The following is a 24,585-nucleotide window of genomic DNA, read 5'->3' as shown; positions in this document are numbered from 1 at the left end:
GATGTTAAGCTTGAAGTCATGTGTGATTTTCATGAAGACTCACAGTGGCACTTTGAAAGCAAGCTGTCAGCTCTACCTTGTCTACCTATTCCTGCCCTTCTGCCAGTAACTGATCACTTGCATGGTGAAGCAGATAAAGGAACTGCTCCAGATGAACACCAGCCTCGCAAGAAGGTGTCACCTAAACCCTGTGGTTTGAACTTACTGAGAGGCACGAGTTCCCTGCCACATTCTGATTTCTTCTTTATGTTGAATTTTAGGATGCTCACCGGGGGATTTTTATCCAGCAACTGCGACACACACAGAATCCACAGCCCCGGATCAAACTGAAGTTGTTTGGACACTCAGGTGCTGGAAAAACAACCCTCGTGGAGTCTCTCAAATGTGGCCTGATACGAAGCTTTTTCCGAAGACGAAGGCCTAGGCTCTCGTCCACAAACTCAACTAGATTTCCCCCATCTCCTTTGTCATCCAAACCCTCAGGTATGGCTTTGAAGCTGTAATGTTTGAATAAGAAGACATTCCCTCTTGGTCTGTGTAGCTCCCAAGGAAGAGCTGTTGGCTGCACTGCAAAAGACAGGACACACAAATTGTTTAAGAAACCAAAGCAAAAACTGGGGAGGGTTTTGACTTCCCTGTACACAGGCTTGTACCTACAGTAAGAGCAAAGGGGAGCAGGCAGTGTGGAGGATGCAGGAGTAGTTAAGGTTTTGTTTACTTACATGAACTTGGAGAGTGGAGGACAGGACTTGTGAACACTGGCATTTATTTTTCACAAAATGCCCTAGGCTGTGATGCCAGTGTCCTGACCACATGTCACAGTCATGATTTTGGGGATTAGGTTTGTGTCAGTCTTTTCTTTTTGAGTAGCTCCAATAAACTGCGCAGAGTTGAAACAGTTGCTGCATCTTTTTGTGATCTTCAGTAATAACAGATCATTCAGACTGCCTCTGATGCCTTGGAGTGCTGTTCTGTAAGGTACAGGAGTGCATTAGCCCAGTTAGAGATGTCTAAAATTCTCTCCAAACAAGGTGGAAATAGAAGTTTTCTAAACTGAAATAAATGTGTGCTAATAATTGGGAAAACTTTGCCCACGTGTGAAGCTGGAAGAGCTGCAGAACATGGAGGAGCTAGCTAGGTTTATACTTCAGCATGTGCCTGACTTTGGAGGAATCTACAGCTGTGGTGGAAGTACTCTGGAGAGAGTAGCAAACTATTTGTCCAGGTGCCTCTTCTAGTCCTGAGAGACTGCACAATATACAAGCTAAGCAAGCACGTGGAGAAACTCAAATTTGAATCGATATTTAGAAATAGTCTTAACTAAGTAAGTTTTAGATGGGGTCGAGGGTTGCCTTTTTCTTTAAAAACCTTTGGATAATACTTGCAGGTTTAGGTTTTATTCATCATTTTTAAGCATGTTAGGACAGTGCTAGTAGTAGATTTTGTCTCTGCTTTCTCTCTAGTCACCTGGGGAAGCTAAAAGGTATTCAGAGTGGCTTAAGACAAGATGGCTGGCACAGAGATTGTTATTGCATTTGCAGTTTACTTAACATAAGAAGCTCACATCTGTGATGACAGAAAAAAGAACTGATTAAAGGAATCAATAGGAGTTCTTGATTTATTTATCTTAATGTACTGTGTCATACGCGAGGAGATAAGTCACTCAAAGAATATCAGTACCTGGAAGTTTCTGTCAGTACCTGGAGGCAGTTCAGGAAGGTTTTGACTTAAGACAGATTTTTTTCAATGTTGGTTGGTATCAGAAGCAGAGGATAGTTGTTATGTACTCACACCATCATAAAATCTAGACCACACTACTAGTCATATTGGCAAATCATTATAGAAATAACGGTGAATTCAAAGTGTGCACTTGAAAACAGCTTACCTAAATATAAACCAAAAAGTTGTGTAGTGCTATGCACACTTGAAACTTGTGCAATTCTATGCAAACAAAGCTACTGTGGCATTATTTTCCTGTTTGGTTTTTGCTTGTTTCAGCATCTGTTCCTTTGGATGAAATTCCTTATATAACATATAAATAACGTTATGGGTTGAGTGACATAATCAGATAAACATTAAAACCAGCACAATTTGATCTATACTTGATCATGTTTAGTGGTGGTCTTGGCAGTCCTGGGGTAATGGTTCGACTTGATGACCTTTAAAGGTATTTTCCAACCTAGTTGATTCTGTGGTTCCATGTGCTTAGGTTTGTTTATATTCTGCAAAAATAAATGTGTGGCCTCACCACGTATTTATTTACAAGAGCCTAAAGATACAAATAATACAGTAGAAGATCAAACATTAAAATACAGTTTCACAGCTGACAGGTGCTTTCTATGTTAAAACCCAATATTAAATGCAATGTCTAGTAAAGGAGAGGAAACTACTTTCTCCACTAGATGGTGCCAGTCAATTACAAAGCCCTTTCATTTCTCTTAACGGAATCAGAATTAGGCAAGAGCTGAACAAATTGCTTACTGGTAAAATAATTTTGGTTAAGGGCCTGCTTTTCTCCCCCATCTCCCCAGAAAGGTGTTGTTACATAGTGACATTTTTATCCTTACTTGCGGGAATCAACAATATGAATAGGTAGTGATATTCCAATAAAAATAGACCATACTGGGAAATTGCAGCACTTAGGTAAAAAAAAAACAGCTTATCTTTGCAACATAGAAGAATTTTAACTATTGAAACTTTTCACTCACAAATCTTCAGGTTTTGAGTTTTTCTTCTGTGCTTCCTCCCCAGCAGTATACATGCTAAAGGGCAATAAGTGCTGTATGGGATCATTCTAATGTTGTCCTTTTCAGTCAAAGAAGGATGTAGTTTGGTATTCTCACAGCTTGGTAGTCATCTACTCTCTTTGAAGAGCAGTTTGTTTGTTTAATCAGCTTTTATGCTTTGCATACTTAATTTTGAATTTATCTGGTTGTGATTTTCACATGTTTTGTAATCTCATTTTCCTTTCCCTGACCTAGTTTCAGTAAGTATTACAAATCTTTATCCTGGTTGTGAGAATGTGAGTGTGAGAAGCCGTAGTATGATGTTTGAGCCGGGCCTGACCAAAGGAGTATTAGAAGCTTTCGTTTCACCTGCTCATCACTCTCACTTACCTGCTGATGACCAGTCCACCAAGGCCATTGATATTCAGAATGCCTATTTGCATGGTAAGCAAAGCTGTGGGATCGTGTGCCTTAATGATGTGGGACAGCTAATGCCATATTGCTTGTTTTTTAAAATAAAACTGAGAAGAAGAAAAAATCTGACTTGATATTGTAGAGACTGTGGTTGAAAACTCAACAGTGGTGGGATTTGGTTTGTTTAAGCAGAAGGTAAATCTGCATAAAGTTCTATGCCTGTAATATACATAATAATCACTTGTGTCAGGTGCTTATAGTGTCACACAGAAATGTTTTTAAGGTGAGTAAGTGGGGCAGGAGGAAGGGAGGAAGGAAGGACTTAGTATAATAAGAGTGGGTTAGCAAACAAGGCTCCTTCACCAAAACTGTATGTCATTTGTGCCATATCCTTATTGGATTTAATCTGGTCCTATAGACCCAAGTGTCCTCGATATGTAAATAGTTCCCAGCTGTATGAAGGACCTACCATTCTTACCCCATAACAGGGCTAGAGCATGTTTGGTGAGCGGAGCTTCTGATTCCATTGTTCTTTTAAAAGGAAAAGATACACATGTTAGCAGTAAGAGGTCAGTCAGAGAAGTTGTCATAACTACATATATGGCTTTGACTGTGAAGACCATACAAAGAGCTCATATACACCACCAGCCATATTATTATATAGGGGTAAGATCTCTCCCAGTAGGATCTCTTCTTCATAGTGAAAATGTTCTGAATGCCTTAACAGCTGCAATTTTGATTCTGATTTAGGATTAATCAAGATTTTTGTCTTGGAGGGTGAAAACTATTTATGAATGCAGTATATACACACTAACACATGAAGTGACAAAATGTTCATCCTAGATGCTGAAGAATTTGCCATGCAGCTAAAGCTTGTTCTTTGTCCAGGCTAATTTCCTCTGTCTTTGAAATCAAGTCAAGTTCTGTAGTGAAACAGTTGTGCAACAGACTGTCAGAAAGGGTTTCTTTTATTTCTCTGTGCTGTCTTGATATAAAATGAATACACATGGGTGAACTCTGAATAGCTGTACTCTTAACAGCAGGTTTGAGGTTTCTAGCTTCTAGAAGTTTAAGGTTCATCTTAATCAGCATTTTATTTAAATAGAGGTAGTACAAGTGCAGCAGACTTACCCCTAATCAGATGGTGTATCTGGGAAGTACTGTATACTGCAACACACTAATACTTTTCTCACCTAAAGCTAAAGGAGATGGCAACAAGAAGCATGGATCTGTTGGGATTCTTAACATGGTGATTCTTAAATCCTGAGTTAATAATGTGATGTGAATATTACTGCAATTCTGTAAAGCAGAAGGCTTCTTTTTGTCCCTCAGCTCGTTTTAATAGCAGCAGTGACATGTTAAGAAGAAGAATTAATTTAAATGCCCAGATTTTGGGGGTGAGCGGGAAAAGAAGGGAAGCTGTAACTCTTGTTTTGCAAGTGAATTACAAGGCAAAGGCAAATTTAATGTGTGAGGGTGCATGCGGTTAACACACAGGTGTTTCCATGTGGCATCCAGCTGACTGTCTGAGAGAAATGAATGTGAGAGAGGAACAGATTGTGAGCACCGAACTTCTCAGCCTCTGAAACTGACTGAAACCTCTTCCCTTTGTTCATGATGATTGCATTTGCAGTTGTCATTCTCATACGGGTTTCATAGGGTTTATCTCTGTGAAAGTTTAAATCAGATTAACTCTTTTGTTTGTCTTTCCATGGCTGAAAGATGCTTTGTGCTTACTGATAAAGTGTGATCTTTTCATCTGTTTGTCTGTTTTCAGGAGTTGGTGATTTCAGCATCTGGGAGTTTTCTGGGAATCCTGTGTACTTCTGCTGTTATGATTATTTTGCTGCAAATGATGCCACAGCAATTCACATAGTGCTTTTTAGTCTCGAGGAGCCTTACGAAATCCAGTTAAACCAAGTGACCTTTTGGCTCAGTTTACTGAAATCGTTAGTCCCAGTTGAGGAGCCAATAGGTATGCTCTTCTGCCTGTTAATTAAATAATAGGGAACTGTAGAATAAAGCTTCTTGTCTTTCTCTGCAACTTTGTACATCATCTGTGTTGAGCACTGTTATGTCATCCCCATGTATTCAAACAAACTTCACACAAGATTTCTTAAAGAAAGGGAATTAATCTGTGGAACAAGCCTGAAGAGTTGTACGCACCACTTAGTCCAGCTAGAAGTGATCATGAAGTGTGGTGCAGCCTCCTGCGGCACTGGGATTTACATCTGTAAATGGCACATGAAGTTTTATGTTAAATAAGCTGTGTGGAAAAGTGTTTCAGACGGTTGGAACAATTTAAAACCAGTTTTAGATGTATTGCTTAAATTCCACTTAAATCTAGCCCAAATTAACAGCATTTCCAGCATAAGTTAGTCTTGTCAGTGAGAACAGGACAGAAAATAGTGACATGGCATTATCTCTCAATACATGCAACTTTAATATGTTTAACTAGAGTTGTCTTGGGACTTCAAATATGTTAACCTTTTGGTGTATCGGGGTGTACAGAAATTGCTATTTCTTGTAAATTTGACTTTGTATATTCTCAGACTTTGCACAGGTTTTGAGTAAGTTTATCTGTTTTATATATAAGCTTTCTAACAAAGTTACTCGGCAGGCAAACAGAATTATTTTTTTAATCCTTAAAAGGTCTGTAAGTCTGGGTATGTATACACCATATAAATTGTTTGTGCTTTTAGCTGAGCATTGGTCTGCAGATTGTTGCAGCTTCAGGGATGAACCAGGGTCTGGCATGTGTCTTGGTTCTATGAATCAAAATATTATTCCAGCCAGTGGATCTAGCTCAGCACTCACAAGCATGTATAATGCTGCTAGGGACTCAACAGACAAGCATATTAAGCATTTACATAGTGCAAAGAGTATTTCTCTCTTTTTTGTGTTCTGCTCAATTCTGTGTGCATTGTCTCAGACAAATAATGATAACGATGAGCCCAGGAAGACCTTCAGTTTTCAGTTCAGGCATTTGCACTTTGCATTTTAGATCAAGTTACAGTAGTCACAGAGGTTAACAATATGAGCATTTGGATCTACCCAACATGAAATTACTTCTGGAAGTAAAAGCTCAGAAATATGCAAAAAAAAATCAAAGCTGAAAAAAGCAATGAGTTTGCAATTGTGGAAAGCTATTAACAGCTCCTCAGTCTATAGTGAGGAAGCATAGTTCTTGGTTTGACTGTGTTAGAATTTGTCTCTTCCTGCTGAGCTGATTATCAGCATTATTTAAATACTTTGCTTAAATCAGTGTTTATAATGGTGGGCTCAGTTTGGGTACCCATGCGTTTTTGTACAAGTTCTTTGTAAGTAATCTGTAGTAACTGATGTTAGCAGAAAACTTATACTTTTGGAATTACTTCATTCAGCTGCCAAAAAAAATATATACTAGTACAAAATACTTAACCGTGGAAGTACTATGCAAAGATTTGGGAAAATGTGACTGTTCATGAATGAATCAAGATTCTGTAGCCCTTGGCTGATGAAAACTGGTTAGTGATGTAAGCATATTCTCCCATTGAATGTTTTTTTAGATTAAAACAGCAGAATTGGATGTAGTCATTTTTAAAAAAATAGTTTAACAATGTCTCCTCTTTTCTGCAAGATAGTTTGAGAAAAGATTGAAAACTCTTGTGTTCCATCCTGTCACCTCATTCATGTCATTTGTTTCTTTCTTTCTTTCTTATTCTTTTTCATGGTTACTGACAGGCTTTCCTACTTAACTCTCACCTAAGTGAGAGGTCATTGTTTGTGTAAGTACTGCAAAATAGCATTCATGCTAATGTATGAATGTTGACCTTCTGTGTTCTACTTATAGTCCTCTAATGTGTACCTGTAGTATTAAGCATCATCCAAAGATTGAGAGAAACCCTTTGAAGAAGCTGTTATTTTTACTTCTTTTCCTCACACTGTCAAAGTGTTAATAGATGTCATTAGTGTTATTAATGTTTTTGTTAAAACAATAAAGTCATGTAGTATCAATGTATCTGATGATATTCAAGGAGTCTACCTAGATAATCTTATAGGCAAATAAAAACCACAAAGCATCAGTGGTGTACCCACATTGTGGTTGTACTTAGAGCTGGTAAATCCACTGCAAAAAATGAATGGTATGAAGAATGTAAAATGTATTGCTACTTTCCTGGCTTAGTAAGGCAGCCATCTCCATAGGCATGTCTAATAGTGAGGGAGTGCTCTTGTTTCTCTTCCAGCATTCGGTGGAAAGCTGAAAAGTCCACTGCGTGTTGTTCTGGTTGCCACACATGCTGACATAGTGAATCTTCCTCGGCCTGCTGGGGGAGAGTTTTGGTATGACAAAGATATGTCATTGTTGAAAGAAGTAAGGAACAGGTGAGTGGGGAGTGTGATATACACAGCACTTAAACATGCCAAGTGGAAAGAAAGAAAAAATAATAAATGGATAGGAATATGTAAAAGATTTTTATGTGGCTTAAGCTTTATTATTTGATGTTGTGAGTATGTTCAGGAAGCTTATACTGTGCAAATATTTAGTCACTTACCATTAATACAGTGAGCAAGCTGCCTGAAGTGACCTCAAACGAGCTAAGTGATGCAAAAATCAGTTGAGGCTTAGGAAGTCTCACCCTGTAAACACTGGGATTCATCCAAAGATTCATATCAGACATCTGCCTAACACTTGGTACTCAGGTTTTGCACCAGTCTCAGAAAAGTGGGCAGTTCTCAGCTACAGACTCTGGGTGCAAAAGAGGAAGCTTTACAGAAAAGCCACCTTTTGCTCTGAATTGATTTAGGATGGGCAGGAAAAAACTTAAACCTGGAGGTACTCCCTGCACAGTTTGTGAAGAGCTGGGTATTGTGGAGTCACACAGGTGACGAGGTTATCCAAGAGTTACCTAGAAGTTAGGGAAACTTCTAGCCTTTTTCAGCAAATGTTTGGAGAGCATGCTGGTTGGAGATGGAAAAGGGAAATTTGTCATCGACATACTATTGTATAAACTGACAATAATTTATGTTCACAGTGAGCACATAAGTGAGTAACACATGATATGAGCAACTGTCCATACCTGCAGGCATAGATAATTGTCTGGAGTGCAAGAAATAGATGTGGGAATCCCAGTGCAATAGTGGCAGGGCAGTGTCTTAATCAGTTGAAATAAACCAACAGAAATACCTGCATAATCGTTGATGTTGGAATACTTTTAAATGCAGATAAGTCCAGAGCTAAGAAAACAAATATGTGCTGTTGAAAAAAAAAAAAGGAACTGGAGAAGAGAGCTGGTGTCAGTAGCAATGACAACTGAACTATTCAAAGTGAGAAAAAAGAAAACAGCAAATACAGAGACCTTAAAAATAATTAATTTCCACTACCCCTCCTTTAATAAAATGTTTGAGTTTGTAATTTCAAGTCTTGTGATGCAGTTGTTACTTTCTAATAAATGTTCAGCCTCCATTTTTTGGAAATACAATTTTCTCTCAATATCTCTGTTTATTTTCAAGAAAATTAGCAGTTGTACTCTCTGTGCTTATAAAATAACTTAGCATAATCAGTACTTAAATGTTTTCATCTTAGGAGAAAAATAACTGTAATTCAAGACTGAAGTACAATTGAATTAAGAAATAAAACTGGATTTGGGACTACGTAAATAATTGCTTGCTTTTCCTCTTTTAGATTTGGAAATGATCTTCAAATTTCAGAAAAGTTATATGTGTTGGATGCTGGAGCATCTGGGTCTAAAGATATGAAGCTTCTCCGAAATCACTTGCAAGAAATAAGAAGCCAGATAATTTCTGTAAGTAGTTTCTAATGGTCTGTGTTGGACCAGCCAAAATGCAAGAATCCTGTGCAATAATTTACTGTAAATGTAGTACTTACATTATGTAACTTCAGTGAGTGCTGTTCAAATTTTTTAGCAGCTTGCATGACAAACATGGTGATAAGGAAACTCCTGACAGCAAAGATTCAGTCAGCATTTTCAAAATTATAGGTGTTTTATTAGGTCATCAAAATGATCTCTTTTAAAAGGAAACAATTCAAGATTTTCAGTTCAAAGTTATAGTTTCATGTTTTTAATTGACAGTGACATTGATTCTGTTAGAAAGATAATTCCCAATATAGATGTGTGAACTGACTATTAATAAACTTTTTACTTTTTTACTGAAAAATGTGTGCTTGGAGGTGTATAGATGTGGCTAAGTATATGTAAATGAGACTGTAGGTAAAATAGCCATGACTTGATGTTATTACTAGGAATCCACAGCATTTCTGGTGATATCACAGGAATCCATAACAACAGTGACCAAGTCAAGTCGATATGCAGCCTGTGCTATATGGTTTTAAATTTCTTCATACCATACTTGTGTGACACACTAAGACGTTCTGTAGCCACTTCTGATAGGCTGTTTTTTTTTTTAAATGAATGAAAAGTGAATGTATTAGTTCATTCTGTAGGAAATGTTTGGGTTCATACCAAATTCAGTCTATTTTACATTCCCAGTGGTCTCTTGATTTAATAAGCTTTTCTTCTCTGACAAAACTTTATCATAGCCACGCTCACTAGCTTGAAATCTGGAGGGCTTTGCTGCAGATGTGCATGCTGTGGCTTGAGAGTGCAAGGCAACAGTGAGGTCCAAGAGAATCAATAAATAAAAGTAACATCTTCTGATCTGGTACCCTGCTGTCTCCTCTATTGAAGTAAATTGGCCCCGTACAGATAATGTTGACAATTTCTGAAATAAAGATTATCTTCTAGACCATGAAGTTGGTCATTTGACATTTGACAAGGCAGGACTATATAAACCAAGCTTTGTTTCACATGTCAGGATTCTCTTTGTAATCATGTTTAAAAAATCTTGTTTTAATTTAATTGAAAAACACTTTATTAAGAAAATGTAGATCTTATGGCAAGCAAATGGGAGAGTAAGGGTCCATCACAGGAGGAAGTCTTTAGACATGAATATACGCCATGAATATATTAGACTTTGTAACCTCCATTAAAAAATAAACCCAAAACCAACAAAAAAAACCACAACAACAGTACTGTCATTCTCTGCACAGTAGAATTACAAACATGTTTTCTGTGCTTTCATAAGAGTTGCCCACCTATGACTCATCTGTGTGAAAAAATAATCTCCACACTGCCTTCATGGAGAAAAATGAATGGACCCAACCAGCTGATGTCGTTACAGCAGTTTGTGTACGATGTAGAGGAACACCTTAATCCCCTAGCAAGTGAAGATGACCTACGGCATATTGCACAGCAGTTGCACAGCACAGGAGAGGTAAGTGTTTTTATCTAAATTGCAACTCTTTATTAGCAAGGTGCTGCTCTGGTAGAATATTGATTAATGAGATTGAAGCAGATGTCTGTAGTTTGGAAGTTTGTAGTTGTAGTGTGTCTTGTAGCTTGTAGGTTTTTTTCCTCCTCCCTTTTTAAGACATCATAAAACGTAGACTGGTTAATAATGCTTTTTTGTTATCATTATTGTCCTGTGGCTCCTATTTCATTCAACAGCATTTCCTTGAAACAGGAAGAATTACAGTTTATTCTGTAGTTGTAAGAACGTAAAATACCCAGAAAGTGTAAGTATGATTTCATCTTTAATGAAGCAGTGCCTAATGTGTTAACTGCATATGAGAAATTTGTATGTCCATTAGAAATTGAATCAACGCATAACACCTTTGCATAAACAGCTTGCAGGGCATGGCTAGGCTGTACAGCTGTTGGATTCTAAAGGCTTCATTACTAGTGAAAATCAAGAACAAGACCTGCTCTTTGTTCTGAATACTTGCAAGAAAATAAAATGCACTGTTTGTTTTTCTCTTGTCAGCAGTGCTAACAAAATGATTGGTCAGCAAGTTAGGGAGGAAAGAACATGGGGTATCATGTACTTCACAAGACATAAATAATAACTTTTATATTTATGAACAGATTAACATTATGCAGAGTGAAACTGTCCAAGATGTTGTGCTTCTGGATCCTCGCTGGCTCTGTTCAAATGTCCTTGGAAAAATCCTGTCAGTGGAGAACCCAAAAGCCCTCCATCACTATAGAGGTCGGTACACTCTAGAGGATATCCAGCGTCTGGTGACAGATAGTGATGTGGAAGAACTGATACAGATTTTGGATGCAATGGATATTTGTGCAAGGGACCTTAGCAGTGGAGCAATGGTGGATATTCCTGCTCTCATAAAGACTGACAATCTCCACAGGTCTTGGACAGATGAGGAGGATGAGGTGCTGATTTATGGTGGTGTTAGAATCGTTCCTGTGGAACATCTTACCCCATTTCCGTGTGGAATTTTTCATAAAGTTCAGGTGAATCTCTGCAGGTGGGTTCATCAGCAAAGCACAGAGGGAGATGCAGATATACGTCTATGGGTAAATGGATCAAAGATTATGAATCGTGGAGCTGAGCTTTTAGTGCTGCTGGTCAACCATGGTCAGGGTATAGAGGTTCAAGTTAGAGGACTGGAAACAGAGAAGATCAAGTGCTGTTTACTTCTGGATTCTGTATGCAGCACCATTGATAATTTAATGGCCACAACTTTACCAGGCCTTCTGACTGGGAAATACTACCTTAGTCCTCAGCAGCTGAGGGAACATCATGAACCAGTAATGGTCTACCAGCCTAGAGACTTTTTCCGTGCACAGAGTCAAAAAGAGACATCACTAACTAACACTATGGGGGGATATAAAGAGAGCTTTAGCAGTATACTGTGTTTTGGGTGTCTTGATGTGTACTCCCAGGGAAGCCTAGGAATGGATATTCATGTTTCTGATCTAAATCTACTTACCAGGAGAAAACTAAGTCGACTTTTGGATCCACCTGATCCTATGGGGAAAGATTGGTGCCTTCTGGCCATGAACCTAGGCCTCCCTGATCTTGTTGCAAAGTACAATACAAATAATGGAACACAAAATGACTTTATCTCGAGCCCAGTCCATGCTCTCCTGCAGGAGTGGAGTAATGCTCCCGAGAGCACTGTAGGTATCCTAATGTCTAAGCTGAGGGAATTAGGTCGCAGAGATGCAGCAGATTTTTTACTGAAGGCATCTTCTGTATTCAAAATAAATTTAGATGCTAATGGTCCAGAAGCTTATGCTTCTAGTTGCAACAGTGGCACTTCTTATAACTCAATTAGCTCTGTAGTGTCACGGTAAAAGCAGGTGTTTTGCATGGACATACTTTCAAACTGCAGAAAGGATAAGAGATACAGTACAAAAAGTTCTGTGCATTTTAGTTTATGAGCTCTTACATCAAAGGATCATTATCCTTCTCTAGCACCACCTTTTGTGCATAAACTTTCTACTTCTAACTGTGAATTGTTGCTCTTTATCTATTAAAAAGGCTGGTGTACTTCTGGTGTTTCAGAGTTATTCTTTATACATAATGTGCTGCTTAATACTGCCATCTTAACTGGAAAGTTTTCACTTTTATGTACTGCAAATGTTTTTATAAAATACTTTGAGTCTCCCCATAACAGGCAAGGGGAGAGGAATAGCACATATTACCTGAAATGTATATGTCTTATACACACCCTTTTTTTTAAAAAAATTCCATCACATCCTCTGCTTAACATTTTCTTATATTTGTAAGGAGAGAAAAGAAATCCACCATTTGTGGTCAATCTGACTGAATTTCAAACCATCTTACTGTTTTTAGCTGATAAAGTGAGTGCCTTTTGCAGAAGGGAGGGTGCAGTTGATTTGAATGACCCTGCTGGAGTTACAAGAACATGCTACCTCTGTTTCACTTAAATCGTCTGCATGCTTATCATTGCGAGTGGTGCTTGCCTTTTGATTTTTTTCTGCACTTCTAAGACATTGGTGATAACTCACACAGAGCATTCTTGTACCAGTACTATGGGTATAGACATGTGATACCTAATCAACTTCAATTACAGTGGGATCATAATGTGAAAATCTCTTAAACTTGCCAATTACCATGCTTCATTATTTCCGTGCACCTCAGGTAAAAGTTAGCTTTTCATTATAGAATTCGAAAAACACAAGTGTTGGTTACTGCGGAAAAATATTGTAGAGCTGTCAGTCGTTTGTGTGTAACAAAGGTTTTCTACTATTAGATCCTGCATTACTTTACTTCCTGTACTTGAAAACTTCGATGGGGATAAAAACAAAAAGGAAGCAAGGTTTCTTGCAGTGATAACTTTAAAATTGATAGGAGGGAATATGAACCATTTTCTGTTTTGAAAAGCATGTAATTTAATGGTGCGATGTGTGTTTGTTTATATATATTGTATGTACATACATTAATACTATTTTTTCCTTAATCTTACAATGTAGTAAAATTTTAAAGGATTTTTCTACAAATAAACTGTTGCTTGTTGCATCCGTGTCGTTCATATTCTGTATTTGAAAGGGACTGAAACTTGTCTTTTCCTTAGTGTCTCAATCCTGGAGAGGCAGTGCTTGGCTTCTGAAGTCCTGGGAACCCTCTGTTTCATTTCAGGGGAATTTCTTAGAAATCAGGAGGAATATTTATTCATTTTTTACTGCAGAGGTGGTCCCTCTGCAGCAGAGGGATTTGCATTCTGGTTGACAAATGGTAAGCCAAAGCTCTGTGCTACATAGCTTCTCCTTTGTGTTTTTCTGCAATGGAAACCAAAACAGCAGACATGAGTTTGTCATCAGGAAGCTTCGAGTATGCTGTGCTGCAAAGGGGATTAACACTGCATTAGAGCCTGTGCTGCAGTATTAGTCCTTTACATTAAGGATCCCCTCATCATGGGGGTTGGAACTATATAATCTTAAGGTCCTTTCCAACCCTAACCGTTCTACGATTCTATGACATGAGCGCTATGGCTGCTCATTTAAACCCTCAGCATCACTCACTGATAGCTGCACAGTCTCAGTACAGCACTCTATGCAGGCCGCTCTGCACAATACCTCCTCCCTGTGTATGCTGCAAAGGAGTTAAATAGTCATCTCTTAAATTGATAGTTGTCATTTTCCACTGCCTTTCTTTCCATATTTTCTCTTGTTTCATTAAATTCTTCCCCCGACATCACTGGGCTCCTTTGTTAGACATTTCTTGAAGTCTTAGTCCTCAGTGAGCAACGTGGTTAATGCCAGTACTAACCTGAGGTGTCTGTGCTCTGATAGTCTGCCTCCAATGAACCGAGTTCAGTGTCTCCCACCAGTGCCCAAAGTTGCTCAGTGAGGAGCTCAGCTTTCCACAGGCTGTATTCGCTTAGGTCATATCATGGCCACCTCCATGCCTCAACTTCCCTCTCTGAACACATTCAGCACTTTTTTTGAATTCTGGTATGTGGAGGGGTCTTTCTCATCTCATAAGACTTTATGGTTTTCTTGCTGATTTCCTTAGGCCTGTTTTCAAGAATCAAATTTGAAGTTACCTTCACTGAGTCCATGTGACTGCAGTAGAGCAGGACTTGCCATCAGAAGCCTTTTCAGAGCAGAGACTACTCCGAGATGCCTTTCCAAAGCAGGGTTGTCAGCAGTGTCTGTTAGTTTGGGATTTAGTTCACCACTGTACTGCTTGTGGTGGAGTGGCAAGATTTTGAGATACCAGGTAGCTCCTACCCTGCCTGCCTCCTGTGTTGCTTTATGCGTGGTTGACTGACCAACATTGATGCAATAGTCTTTTGCCCTTTTTCAGCATGTTCCTGACATGCAGAAAACAACAGCATGTTCCTGACAACTCTCTGCTTCCATTTACTGTAAAATACAGCCCTTATTTTACAGCCTGTAAAATAAGAGTATAAATGACTTAGCAGATGCTATGATGTTTCCTTGAACAGCAGTGACAGCCTATTGCATCATTTACAGTTTTCATGGTAATAGGCTCAGGAAAGTGAATCACAGACATAGGATAGCTTGCATTGCTTTCCTACAAGTCATGTGCCACTGACAAAAAAAAATTGTTGTCCTAAATAACACAAAAAAAAAAAGGTTAGCAGAGTGATAAAAGTGGACATCCCTTCAGCTGCTTCACTTTTACTGATTGCCTGTTTTGCTTTGTGAATGCCACTAAGAGCAGAGCTTCATTCCGCAGTTTTTAGAACTGTGTTTAACATGCACTGAGCCTGCTTTACTCACCTCAGAAATTGAGGGAATGCAGGTCTTTGCAAGATCAAAGCACTTTAGCCATAAATGTACAGTATGTATAGTTTGTTCAAGGAACATGCTGAGTTCAGTTCCTGATAGTGAAATAAGTGAGGCTGGATATTCTTAAGAGACTCTCTACTTTCCACTTCTTTCTGGCCTCAGCACAGAGCTTCTGAAACAGAATTTTGAAGATAAAGCAGATAAAGTCAAACATTTCATTTTGTCTTCAAAATCCATAATGCAGACAAACTCTCAAGCTTGCAACACAGTTACTCAAGGCCAGATGCATTACAGATGTCCTTCCTGTTTAGACGTGTGTTACTGGCATCTGGATTCAAAACATTCTGAAGAAGGTGGTGATAGGGAAGAAGCAAACATTTTGGTGCAAAACATTTTTCCAAGCTGAGTCTTTTCTCTCTGCCATGCAGCAGGGTAGGGAAGTGCTTCATATTGCTGTTTGTATTAGGGTTTACTGGGTTTTACTGTCTGTGGGAGTTCTGCTGCTGACCAGACTGATAAATTTGAAAAGCCACAAGAGGTAAGTGGCTACATGCAGATGATTTTAGGGTGGGACAAGAAGGGCATCCAGAGGTGACCTTGGCTGGAAGTGGGATATATATGATTCTTCTTGCCTGAAGATGGTGTAAACTGGAGACAGCCACAGGTTTTAGGATCCCTGTGATTCAAATGATTGACAAAGAGTTGTGGACTACAGGGATTTAGCGACTCCCAAATGTTAAAAAGGTTGACAGAGCCAGGAGGCTTAGAAAGGAGCCAGAACACAGTTTCCTAAATGGTGAGGTCTCTAGAGAGAGTAACAGTGAATCTGTTAATGCTGGCTGTGCTGGAGCAAATTCCAGGACCTGAACGTGTGCTGGCTACATTCCCCACTCCAAGGAGTTCCCTTTCAGTTCATTGCATCCTTTTAAAACATGTGCCTCCATTTGATTCATATTGCTACTTCAGCTTGCCAGTGAAAGTGAGGAGTAACGCCTAAGTTGTAACTTAGTAAAGTAAGTAAATGATGCTTTCTGTTGGCTGAAACCTCTCTCTAGGCCAGAGGAGATGAAGCAGTGCAGTATCTTCTTTGAAGGTGGCCCGAAAGCACTATGTACAATATTAAAATTTATTTCTATTTGACTTTGTTTTTTAAATCACCAAAAATACTAAACATTACCAGAGATTCGCTCCCATGTTTTTTCAGTCTTTGTCTGATTTGGAAGGCAAGGTAGTAGGTAGAAAAGAGGAAGATGCGTGAGACACAAAAGGGTTATGGCCAAGCCACTCAGACTTTGCTTGTAGAAGTGTTTGTGTTTTCTATATACAGCTCATCTGACTGTATATAGAAGAGGACTGCTGGTATTCCTCTGTGTGGCTATACCATTTATCATAACAAGCTTTATAGGAACAGTGGAGCCAACAGCTAATGCTGCCACAGAGCCAGAGGAGGATCATGGTGGATGCTGACAGCCTGGGCCTATACTTCCTCCTCCTGCTGTGAAACATCATAGTACCTGCTGCAATAATTAAGGCATTTCTAGCTTCTGTGTGTCCAGGTTCAGGAATATGCTCTCTCTCGTACCTGCACAGGATCCAAAGAGTGCAGTCCGGTGAGGCATCTTTACTGCTGACTTGGGCACTGTTGCAGCTGAGCGTAAGTGACCTGGAGAAGCTTTAGGCCATCTGTGTTGAAGTATAATCATGATGCTTCTGCTGCATCTTGGCATCTAAGGCTGGGTTGGGGGGGGTTACCTGCCAAAGGTGGTGGAATTCATATGAGTAAGTACAGGCTGGGTGAGACACATGAGGTGCACAGGGTGGGGAGGATAAAGTTCTGCTTTTCAAAATGTCAAGGAAACATGGGAGAGAAGGGAGAACTCTTGCATTATTGGAGTTAGACTGCTGATGCTGTTAAAGGATCATGTGTGTACGACTTTCTGAGTCGCTGTGCTTCATTTTCGAGCTGCTTTTTGTATTGCAAAATCCACTATTTTAGCCTGCCCACAAAAAAAAAAAATGTGTATTTGATTGTTATAGTGTATTCTATTTCCCTTGGAAGTGAATCAGTCTTACTTGAATTTCCCCTGTGCGGGAATACTTACAAGCCAAAATGTATGTAGTAGAGTGAGTCAGCTGCACAGAGGGAACACAAAGAGGAAGGGTCATCTGCTTGGAATATTACCATGGAAATCAGAGGGTATAGGTCTTGAATTTTGTGCTGAAGGTAGTATGTGAGTGCACATGAAAGCCGGTGCCAAACCCCCATAAGTTTCCTAAACCTATGGTATGTACCATTCCTAAGGTACATATTTGCAGAAGCAGCAGGAGATTATTTTGGAGGCATTCTACCCATTAAAGGCTTTGACAGCTAAGATTACATTCTCTGATACATTTATACATAAGGAGCAAAACCACCATCCCCTACGCCTAGAACATTTTGAATCAAAATTTTCTACAGGCCCCTGGGGATTGTGTTGGCAGCTTGAGAATATTGTAGCAATTAGTCTGGAAATTGTGGAAGGAGCTGAGTCACCATAACCAAATTAGCATCAGATAGGATGGGCTGAATTTCCTCAGTTGCTCAAGGAAATACAGCTTGCAGCTGTTAGACCTGGCAGTCAAGTGCCAGTAAAGAGTGTCAAGGGAAGCTTTTGAGGAAGTGACCTGCAGTATCAGTCTGTTAATTGACGTTCAGAAATAAGCTGCATGAATGTATAAACTGATGGATTAACACAGCTTCCATGTATGCTTCAGGAACTGAATCAAAGCCCAGAGCTCCAAAGTGCTACTGGGAAGAGGATTTCCAGACCTCTTTATCCCAGGTAATGCTACCTGGCTGAGAAGCACTTCGCAAAGCAGTTGCTGCTGCCTTCTCAGGAAAATATGAAAAGGAACTTAATCTACTGGTGTCGGCTTGGGTGTAGAGAGCAGGTGTAAAGAATGAACACAAAGCCATCAAATGACCTCCCCAGTTGCCATTCACTCTCCAAGGCCCAGTCTCTTCTATAATTAACAAAACAGTGAGAATATGATTTGGCGGAAGGTCAAGGAGTGTTATGGGAAGACTCACTTTTCCCGCTGTGACTTAACACCATGCAGTTAACCCAGTTCTTACTATCATGGCTAGGAAAGCCCTGTAGGAACTCCCATAGTCACCAAAGAAAAGCGTGTCAGGGAGAAATTCTGGCTTCTTCAGTAAGGATATTCAGTTATTTAAACATTGCAGTCTTCCATGCTAGTGCAGTAGTTTCACAACTCCCCTACCAGACCTGCCTTTCTGCTTTGAGTTACTCACTGCAGGAAGGAGTGCTATGTCACTTGTGCAAAATGCCATCTGCAGCACCAGGTGAGTCAGGCATTGCACGCAATAACACCACAGGTCAAAGTAAATGGACGTGGTGGCTGCTGTCGCTGCCCAGATAAATGTGACGGTCCCAGGGCCTCTCTCTACTGTCAGATCAACCACATTCCTGACCCCAGGACATGCAGTATGGGTGTGATACCTCTGACTTTCCCATGCTTTAGCTGCAAATACAAAATACCACATCCATTGATGAGAACAGAAGGCCAACTGTCTTATGTTTTCTTTATGGTGTGATTGACATGAAGCATCTTTCACATTCCACCAGTGAGCTCAGGAACAGGCTTTGGAAGCACAAAGGCATCTTGCTAAACTCAGATTTGATACTCATGTATTTGTATAAAGCTCAGTACTACTGCATTAAGAAGTATGGGGAACATTCCTGCCTCATTCAGCATTCATTGGACTCCGCTTTTTCATTCTGAGAAGTGAAGCCAATCTCTATGTAAGTGCTGGAAACCTCTTGTTTTCAGCACGTGTTTATAGTCTCCATCTTTGGGCCATGTTGGTTTTAGGATTTTTGAGATTTCAATGAAATCTCAAAAAAAAAAAAAAATTTCCCCAGAAGATAAACATAACCTTTGATAGCAATTTTCTACTCATATGAGTTATTAATAGAGACTGCCACTGTTACTTTAACTGGTAAGTGAAATACTATGCAAATTGTTTCTGTCATTAGAAGAATTAGTTTCAAAACTAATCCACTAAAACTAAAATCCACTATCAATCTAGAGCCACAATTCCATGTTATGCTTTTACATACTAACTACCACAGCAGTCATGACTTCTCTATGCCTCTGCATGACAGGAATGAAGACTACTCTCCCTAACAGGTATTTAGTAGATCTGTGCATACACAGTAAGCATGAAACCTGTGGTACTTTCTACAGGTGGTCAGACTTATAAGGACCGCTTATGCCCCTGGAACCTTATTCTTAATACCAGCCAGGCCCAGAGCCACACTTTGCATAAGCTGAAGCCAATTTCCATTTGTAGCTTGGAGGAAGTGACCTGCAGACCTGGCCTCACTCCTACTCAGGACTATCTGGGTTACGTTTCTCTGCCTACCCTTTTACTCCTGTTATCTGCCCAGAACTCCACATGTTTATCCAGCCTGAGGTGAGTCTCAAGAAGTGGACCAACAGTGCTAAAGATTTTTTTGAGAAGCTCTAAGATCAGGTGCAGGTAAGGTCATTTCAGTTGCAATAAAAAGCTGCTTTTATGCTCTTTCTGCAGCTTCCAGTTAAAAAAAAATAAATCTGCCAAGTCATTTGTCTTTTTCAAATCTAAATTTGATTTGAAATGCAATGAAGTCTGGAAAGCCTTTAGTATATTGATTGGGGCTATATTCTGAAACATGACTATTAAGAAATCAGGTTGGAATCGCTCATTGGAGACATCATAGAATCATAGAATCATAGAATGGTTAGGGTTGGAAAGGACCTTAAGATCCAACCCCCCTGCCATGGGCAGGGACACCTCACGCTAAATCACATCACCCAAGGCCTCGTCCAGCCTGGTCTTGAACACTGCCAGGGATGGAGCATTCACAACCAAGAATGCTTTCTTTTGCTCCAAGCAGAAGTCCAACTTCTCTCTCCTCTGCTTGGCAGAAGTGTGTTTCTGCTTGGTTTCCTGTGTTTTCCCAACAGAAGACTCTGTACCATGGACCAGAGAGCACTTGCCAACACTTACAAATCCCAGATGTACTGTGTCACTTCTGCAATTCAGACAAGGCCTCCATTAGCAGAAGCAACCCAGAACAGTGGCTTCTTGACGTGCTCTGTTGCCATCAGGCAGGGTGTGGTGCTAGGTTATTAAACTGCCCCTGCCACCTAGTTCTCATCTGACACATGCTTAATTGTGAGGATGTCCTTCCTCTTGTTAGTGTTTGAATCAGTCCAACTGTTGATGAGAGACATTGTCCAAATCATGCTACTGTAAAAATTTACAGCCATGGCCATAGTATTATGGTAGAGCCAAGTTAAGACTCCCAAATGTCGTCTCCTCACATTTCCCAGCATTAGCCAGGAATGGCACAATCATATTCCTGATGAGCAGAGATGCAGTAGTTGATGTGGCCAAGGGACTTCTACTGGACTGCCCTAATAAGAGATGAGGACTACAGTGCAAGCCATAAGTGAGAAAGTTTATTCAAGTGTCCTCTGTCATCTCTGGCCATTTCTATAAATTATATGAAATGGGGCTGATGATGAAAGTAGAATGGAAATGTGAAAAATAAGGAAATGTGTGAAATCAGTGGCTCCTTGACCTTGCCAAATGGTTGAGTATGTTACGTACTAGTGTCTGTTGATCAAAGCTGCAGTGTTCAGATGTCAAGAACTGAAACTAGAGACTAGGGTCAAAAAAAGTTTCATGCTCCTGTATGAGGAACAAATTTCACAAGCTATCTCCCTTTGCTGTATCACAAATAACTACAGTCCTGACTTTTAGCTCATTGGGGCACCAAATTTCAGGGACAGTTTCAAATCTGGGAAGCCAGATGTGCTCCTCCTAATCTCTGCTCCTCGAAGCCTATCTCTGTAATCCTGCTCCAAGGAGCCAATTAAAGAAAATGTTTTGGGGAGCAGGAATGAAACAAGCAAGTTGAAATAGCCAAATTAGAGAACATAGAAATAGCCAGACTAGAGAACATACTGATGGCATTAACCTTTAAAAATATCTGAACTGCTTTCTGTAGGGAGCACAGACAATTTTAACTGCTGGCAGGAAGCAGTGATGACAAATCCCCTGCATTACTCCCTGTGCTGCAGTGTCCTGAAAGGGGTAGGCCCTGGTTCACTTGCAGTCCTGGTAAACAAGGCAACTGGGAAATAGATTAACAGCTCTTTCTAAAGCCGGACCATGTTCTAGTATGGGTTCCTGGAGAGTTCTGTACATACAGTTCTCGCAGAACCCATTTACATCTATTGCAAGAGGGAGTCTAATTCTGCTAGCTTAGTGAGTGCTGTATTCATCTTTAAGCTCTCTTGGAAAAGCAGCATGGTAGAGCTTAGTGGGAAACAGTAAACAAAACTTAGCATGCAGCAGCTAATGTAACTACCTTCGGAGCAAAGAGGAGCAGGTGCTCTTCTGGCCAGTAGCCACAGTTCGAAGCCTTACTGCATACGTTTCAGTCAGGAGACTGCTGGCAACTGATCAGTGGATTTGTCCAAGGCTGACATCTCTTATCTGCAGGGCAGCTGGCTTGCATGCGAATTTATAACTACGCTCAGGACAGCTGATGGGGGTTAGATACCTTGTTGCAGTAACATCTGTGGTTTTGACATTTTGCTTTTTCTTCTATCTTTAATCCAGAGCATTTTCACAACAATGTCAGGAGATAGACAGTTTGTATAAGAGTAGGTGAATTTGATGCTGGCTGGTCTAAATTCCTGCTCAGCTTGTCATAGAAGAGACTTTAATCAAGTTCTGCCATATCTCAGGTCTTGAAACCATAAGACTTGCATTGGATTTGCCCAAGTACCTGAGGCTAAACTAAGGTGTGTCGCACTGAAGGGGGAAGTCCTGTCCTCTCCACCCTTGCTTTGCCATCTTTTGGCCTCTTACCTGGCATGCCCAGCCAGTTTGGCTCACTGATACACCAGGAAGCTATCACTTTGGTTTGAAGGCTTTGTCTGCAGTCCAATGAGCTTGCTGCCACAGCTTAGAGCAGGAATGAGAAGTCAACAGGACAGGGAAGGGCCAGAATGCCTTTTTCTCAGCAGTAATGCTGGTTTAAATCAGCCTAAGCTGCTTGGTAAACCACACCCAGAAATAGTTTAAAACCCTGTAAAGGTTTGACTTCAGTATTTGTTTTAGCTAACAAATCATTTCTACAAGCTCTGGTAAAACTGTTGTCCAGATGTCAGTGCTTCTTGGCAGAAAAGACATTTTAAAGAGATCACAGTAAACTAAAACAGTCCTCTACCCACTTCTAGGGAACTAGCAACTATTCCAGAAACACTGGCAAGTGTGAGATGGTAAAGCCTGTACCCTGCGGGATGGTTAACCAGAAAAGCTAGCCCTAAGCACCAATTACATCTGCTCCACTGTGGAGGAGAGGGCAGCATGGCAAATACCCCCTGTGGGATTCAGCTCTCCTGACTCATGGCCATCCCTGAAATACTAGGAATAGTGTTTTGTTTTGCTCCCATTAGCAAATGAAGAGTGACATCCACAGCCCTTTCCTTCTCTCAAGCTCTGTCTGGGTACAGCTAATTCTGGTCCATCTCGTGATGAAGGAAATGTTACTACTGAAGCAAGGATAAGGGAGTTTGCTTCTCCTGCCTGTGCCACAGGATTCTTGTGGCATTGCTGAAGTTGCAGAGTCCATCCTTGACTCATCCCTCTGCAGTGCATAGGCAGATAATAGTACTACCCTGCCTGTGAGGGCTGGACTGAGGCTCAGCACAGCGAGTGTTTCTAAAACTGGTTGTAGTCTCAGTGCCACAGACCTCTACACCTTCACACTGCTTTGGCTAGACTTCTTAGAGATTACAGGGCATGTTGTGGTCCTACAGCATTGTCACAGAGATGCAGATGTGGGCTTTACATGCTGGAACAAAACAAAACATTAGCTGGAGATGTTGATCAGAAGACACAGAACATGAAGAAGAAATACAGTACTACTTACGATTAAACATTTCTGAGTAAAGCTCATCTGTGTGCCATTTCACCCCTTTAATCTTTTTTATTATGCTCAAGCAGGTGTTTTTAGTCTATTGGCATTTGGATTTGTTACTTTCAGTCAGAAAAGAAGGGGGAAACCCCCTGATTTTACAGCAGCTGCTGTAAATGCTTCTTACACCAACATAATGAGCAAATGGAATTAAAAATCAAAGTACTGTTACAAAGCAAGGTTCACTCTTCCGTTGCTTGCACACCAAATATTACTGGTGGTTTCAAGACCTCAGTCTAGATCACTGCCTGGGAAAGCATTAAAAAAACAAACCAACAAACCTTACTGATTCTGTAAGTGAATCAGAAAGCACTTTACCAAGTATTTTAATAAACCCTGATGCATGTAAAGGATGCTCTGTGATCCCCATTAATTTAGGAAGGCTTTGGGAATCTGTATTTGAATTTTTTCCTCTTCACCTATAAAGCAAATGTAAATAAGTAGGAAGGACTGGGCTGTGCTGTGGGGAAAAACTGTTAAGTTTAGGACAAGCAAGGGATCTGTCATCACTTCAGGGGTGGGTAACATTGGCTTTCACACACACCCACTTCCAAAGTGCAGAGGTATGACTTTTGCCTTTTCAGCAGTAAAGAAAATATACCAGCTAGGATCTGAAATACCTTTGCATTGACTTAGAAGACAAAAAGTAGTTTTGCCTGTCTGAAATGGAAAGGAAAAGAAACAAAAATTACTTCAAGTGAAAAATTAAAGACAGGTGAGAAGGGCAAAATGTCAGCAAGCAAGTTTCTCACAGGAAACAGTTCTTCCAGGCTTTTGGTTAAGCATTTGCCTATTTGAACAAACTGCTTTTTTCTTTCTTTTCTTTTTTTAGAGGTTTTTGGTTTGTTGTTTTTTTTTTTTGTCCCTAAGTGTTTAAGGGTGTTTTGTTCAAACTGTTCAAAGCTAGCCCTCGAGTAGTTGAGTAAAGATAAAAACCAACAACAGAACGTGTGTAGTGCTAAGCAGAGGAGTCACCCAATCAGCCTGTGTGAAGATTCTTCACAGTACTTTGAAGTATTTTAAGCACTGGTAGGAAAAAACACTGAATACTCTTGCAGTCTGAACTAAGAAGCCTGTATTTTGAAGATTTTGTTGGAACCAAAGATATTCTTGGAGGAAATAATCTATGGGCACTTCCTTTCCTGATCTTATTTTCCCCTTGTAAGATTTTCACTAAGTATTTATCAATAGTCTTAGTGCAGGAGTGGGACTGCAGTCCCACATTCTGAAGCCTCTGTGCTGTGTTTCTGTAAAGAAACAAGAACCTACCATTTTGATTCCCTCAGAAGAGATGTTTTTACAGTGTCATCACATGCA

General features: G+C 40.0%; 1 protein-coding gene across 2 annotated transcripts in view; it reads left to right on the top strand.

Moving 5' to 3' along the window:
* DAPK1 (death associated protein kinase 1) overlaps positions 1–12,591 on the top strand; it is an 89,933-nt gene extending 77,342 nt beyond the window's left edge. For both annotated transcript variants that reach the window (XM_057418958.1, XM_057418959.1), the window contains 7 exons: positions 261–483; positions 2,982–3,170; positions 4,918–5,115; positions 7,367–7,505; positions 8,806–8,926; positions 10,227–10,415; positions 11,066–12,591. In XM_057418958.1, coding sequence (XP_057274941.1) covers positions 261–483; positions 2,982–3,170; positions 4,918–5,115; positions 7,367–7,505; positions 8,806–8,926; positions 10,227–10,415; positions 11,066–12,298 — 2,292 coding nt within the window. In that variant the 3' untranslated portion in view covers positions 12,299–12,591. The remainder of the gene's footprint in view (positions 1–260; positions 484–2,981; positions 3,171–4,917; positions 5,116–7,366; positions 7,506–8,805; positions 8,927–10,226; positions 10,416–11,065) is intronic.
* Positions 12,592–24,585: the final 11,994 nt, after the last annotated feature.

Source organism: Pezoporus wallicus, unplaced genomic scaffold, assembly GCF_028554395.1.
Source record: "Pezoporus wallicus isolate ANWC-B61680 ecotype Strahan unplaced genomic scaffold, APGP_CSIRO_Pwel_v1 contig_371, whole genome shotgun sequence".
In the NCBI taxonomy this organism is placed as follows: domain Eukaryota; kingdom Metazoa; phylum Chordata; class Aves; order Psittaciformes; family Psittacidae; genus Pezoporus; species Pezoporus wallicus.
The sequence above is the reverse complement of the archived record's forward strand: the minus strand, read 5'-3'. Positions and strand labels throughout refer to the sequence as shown.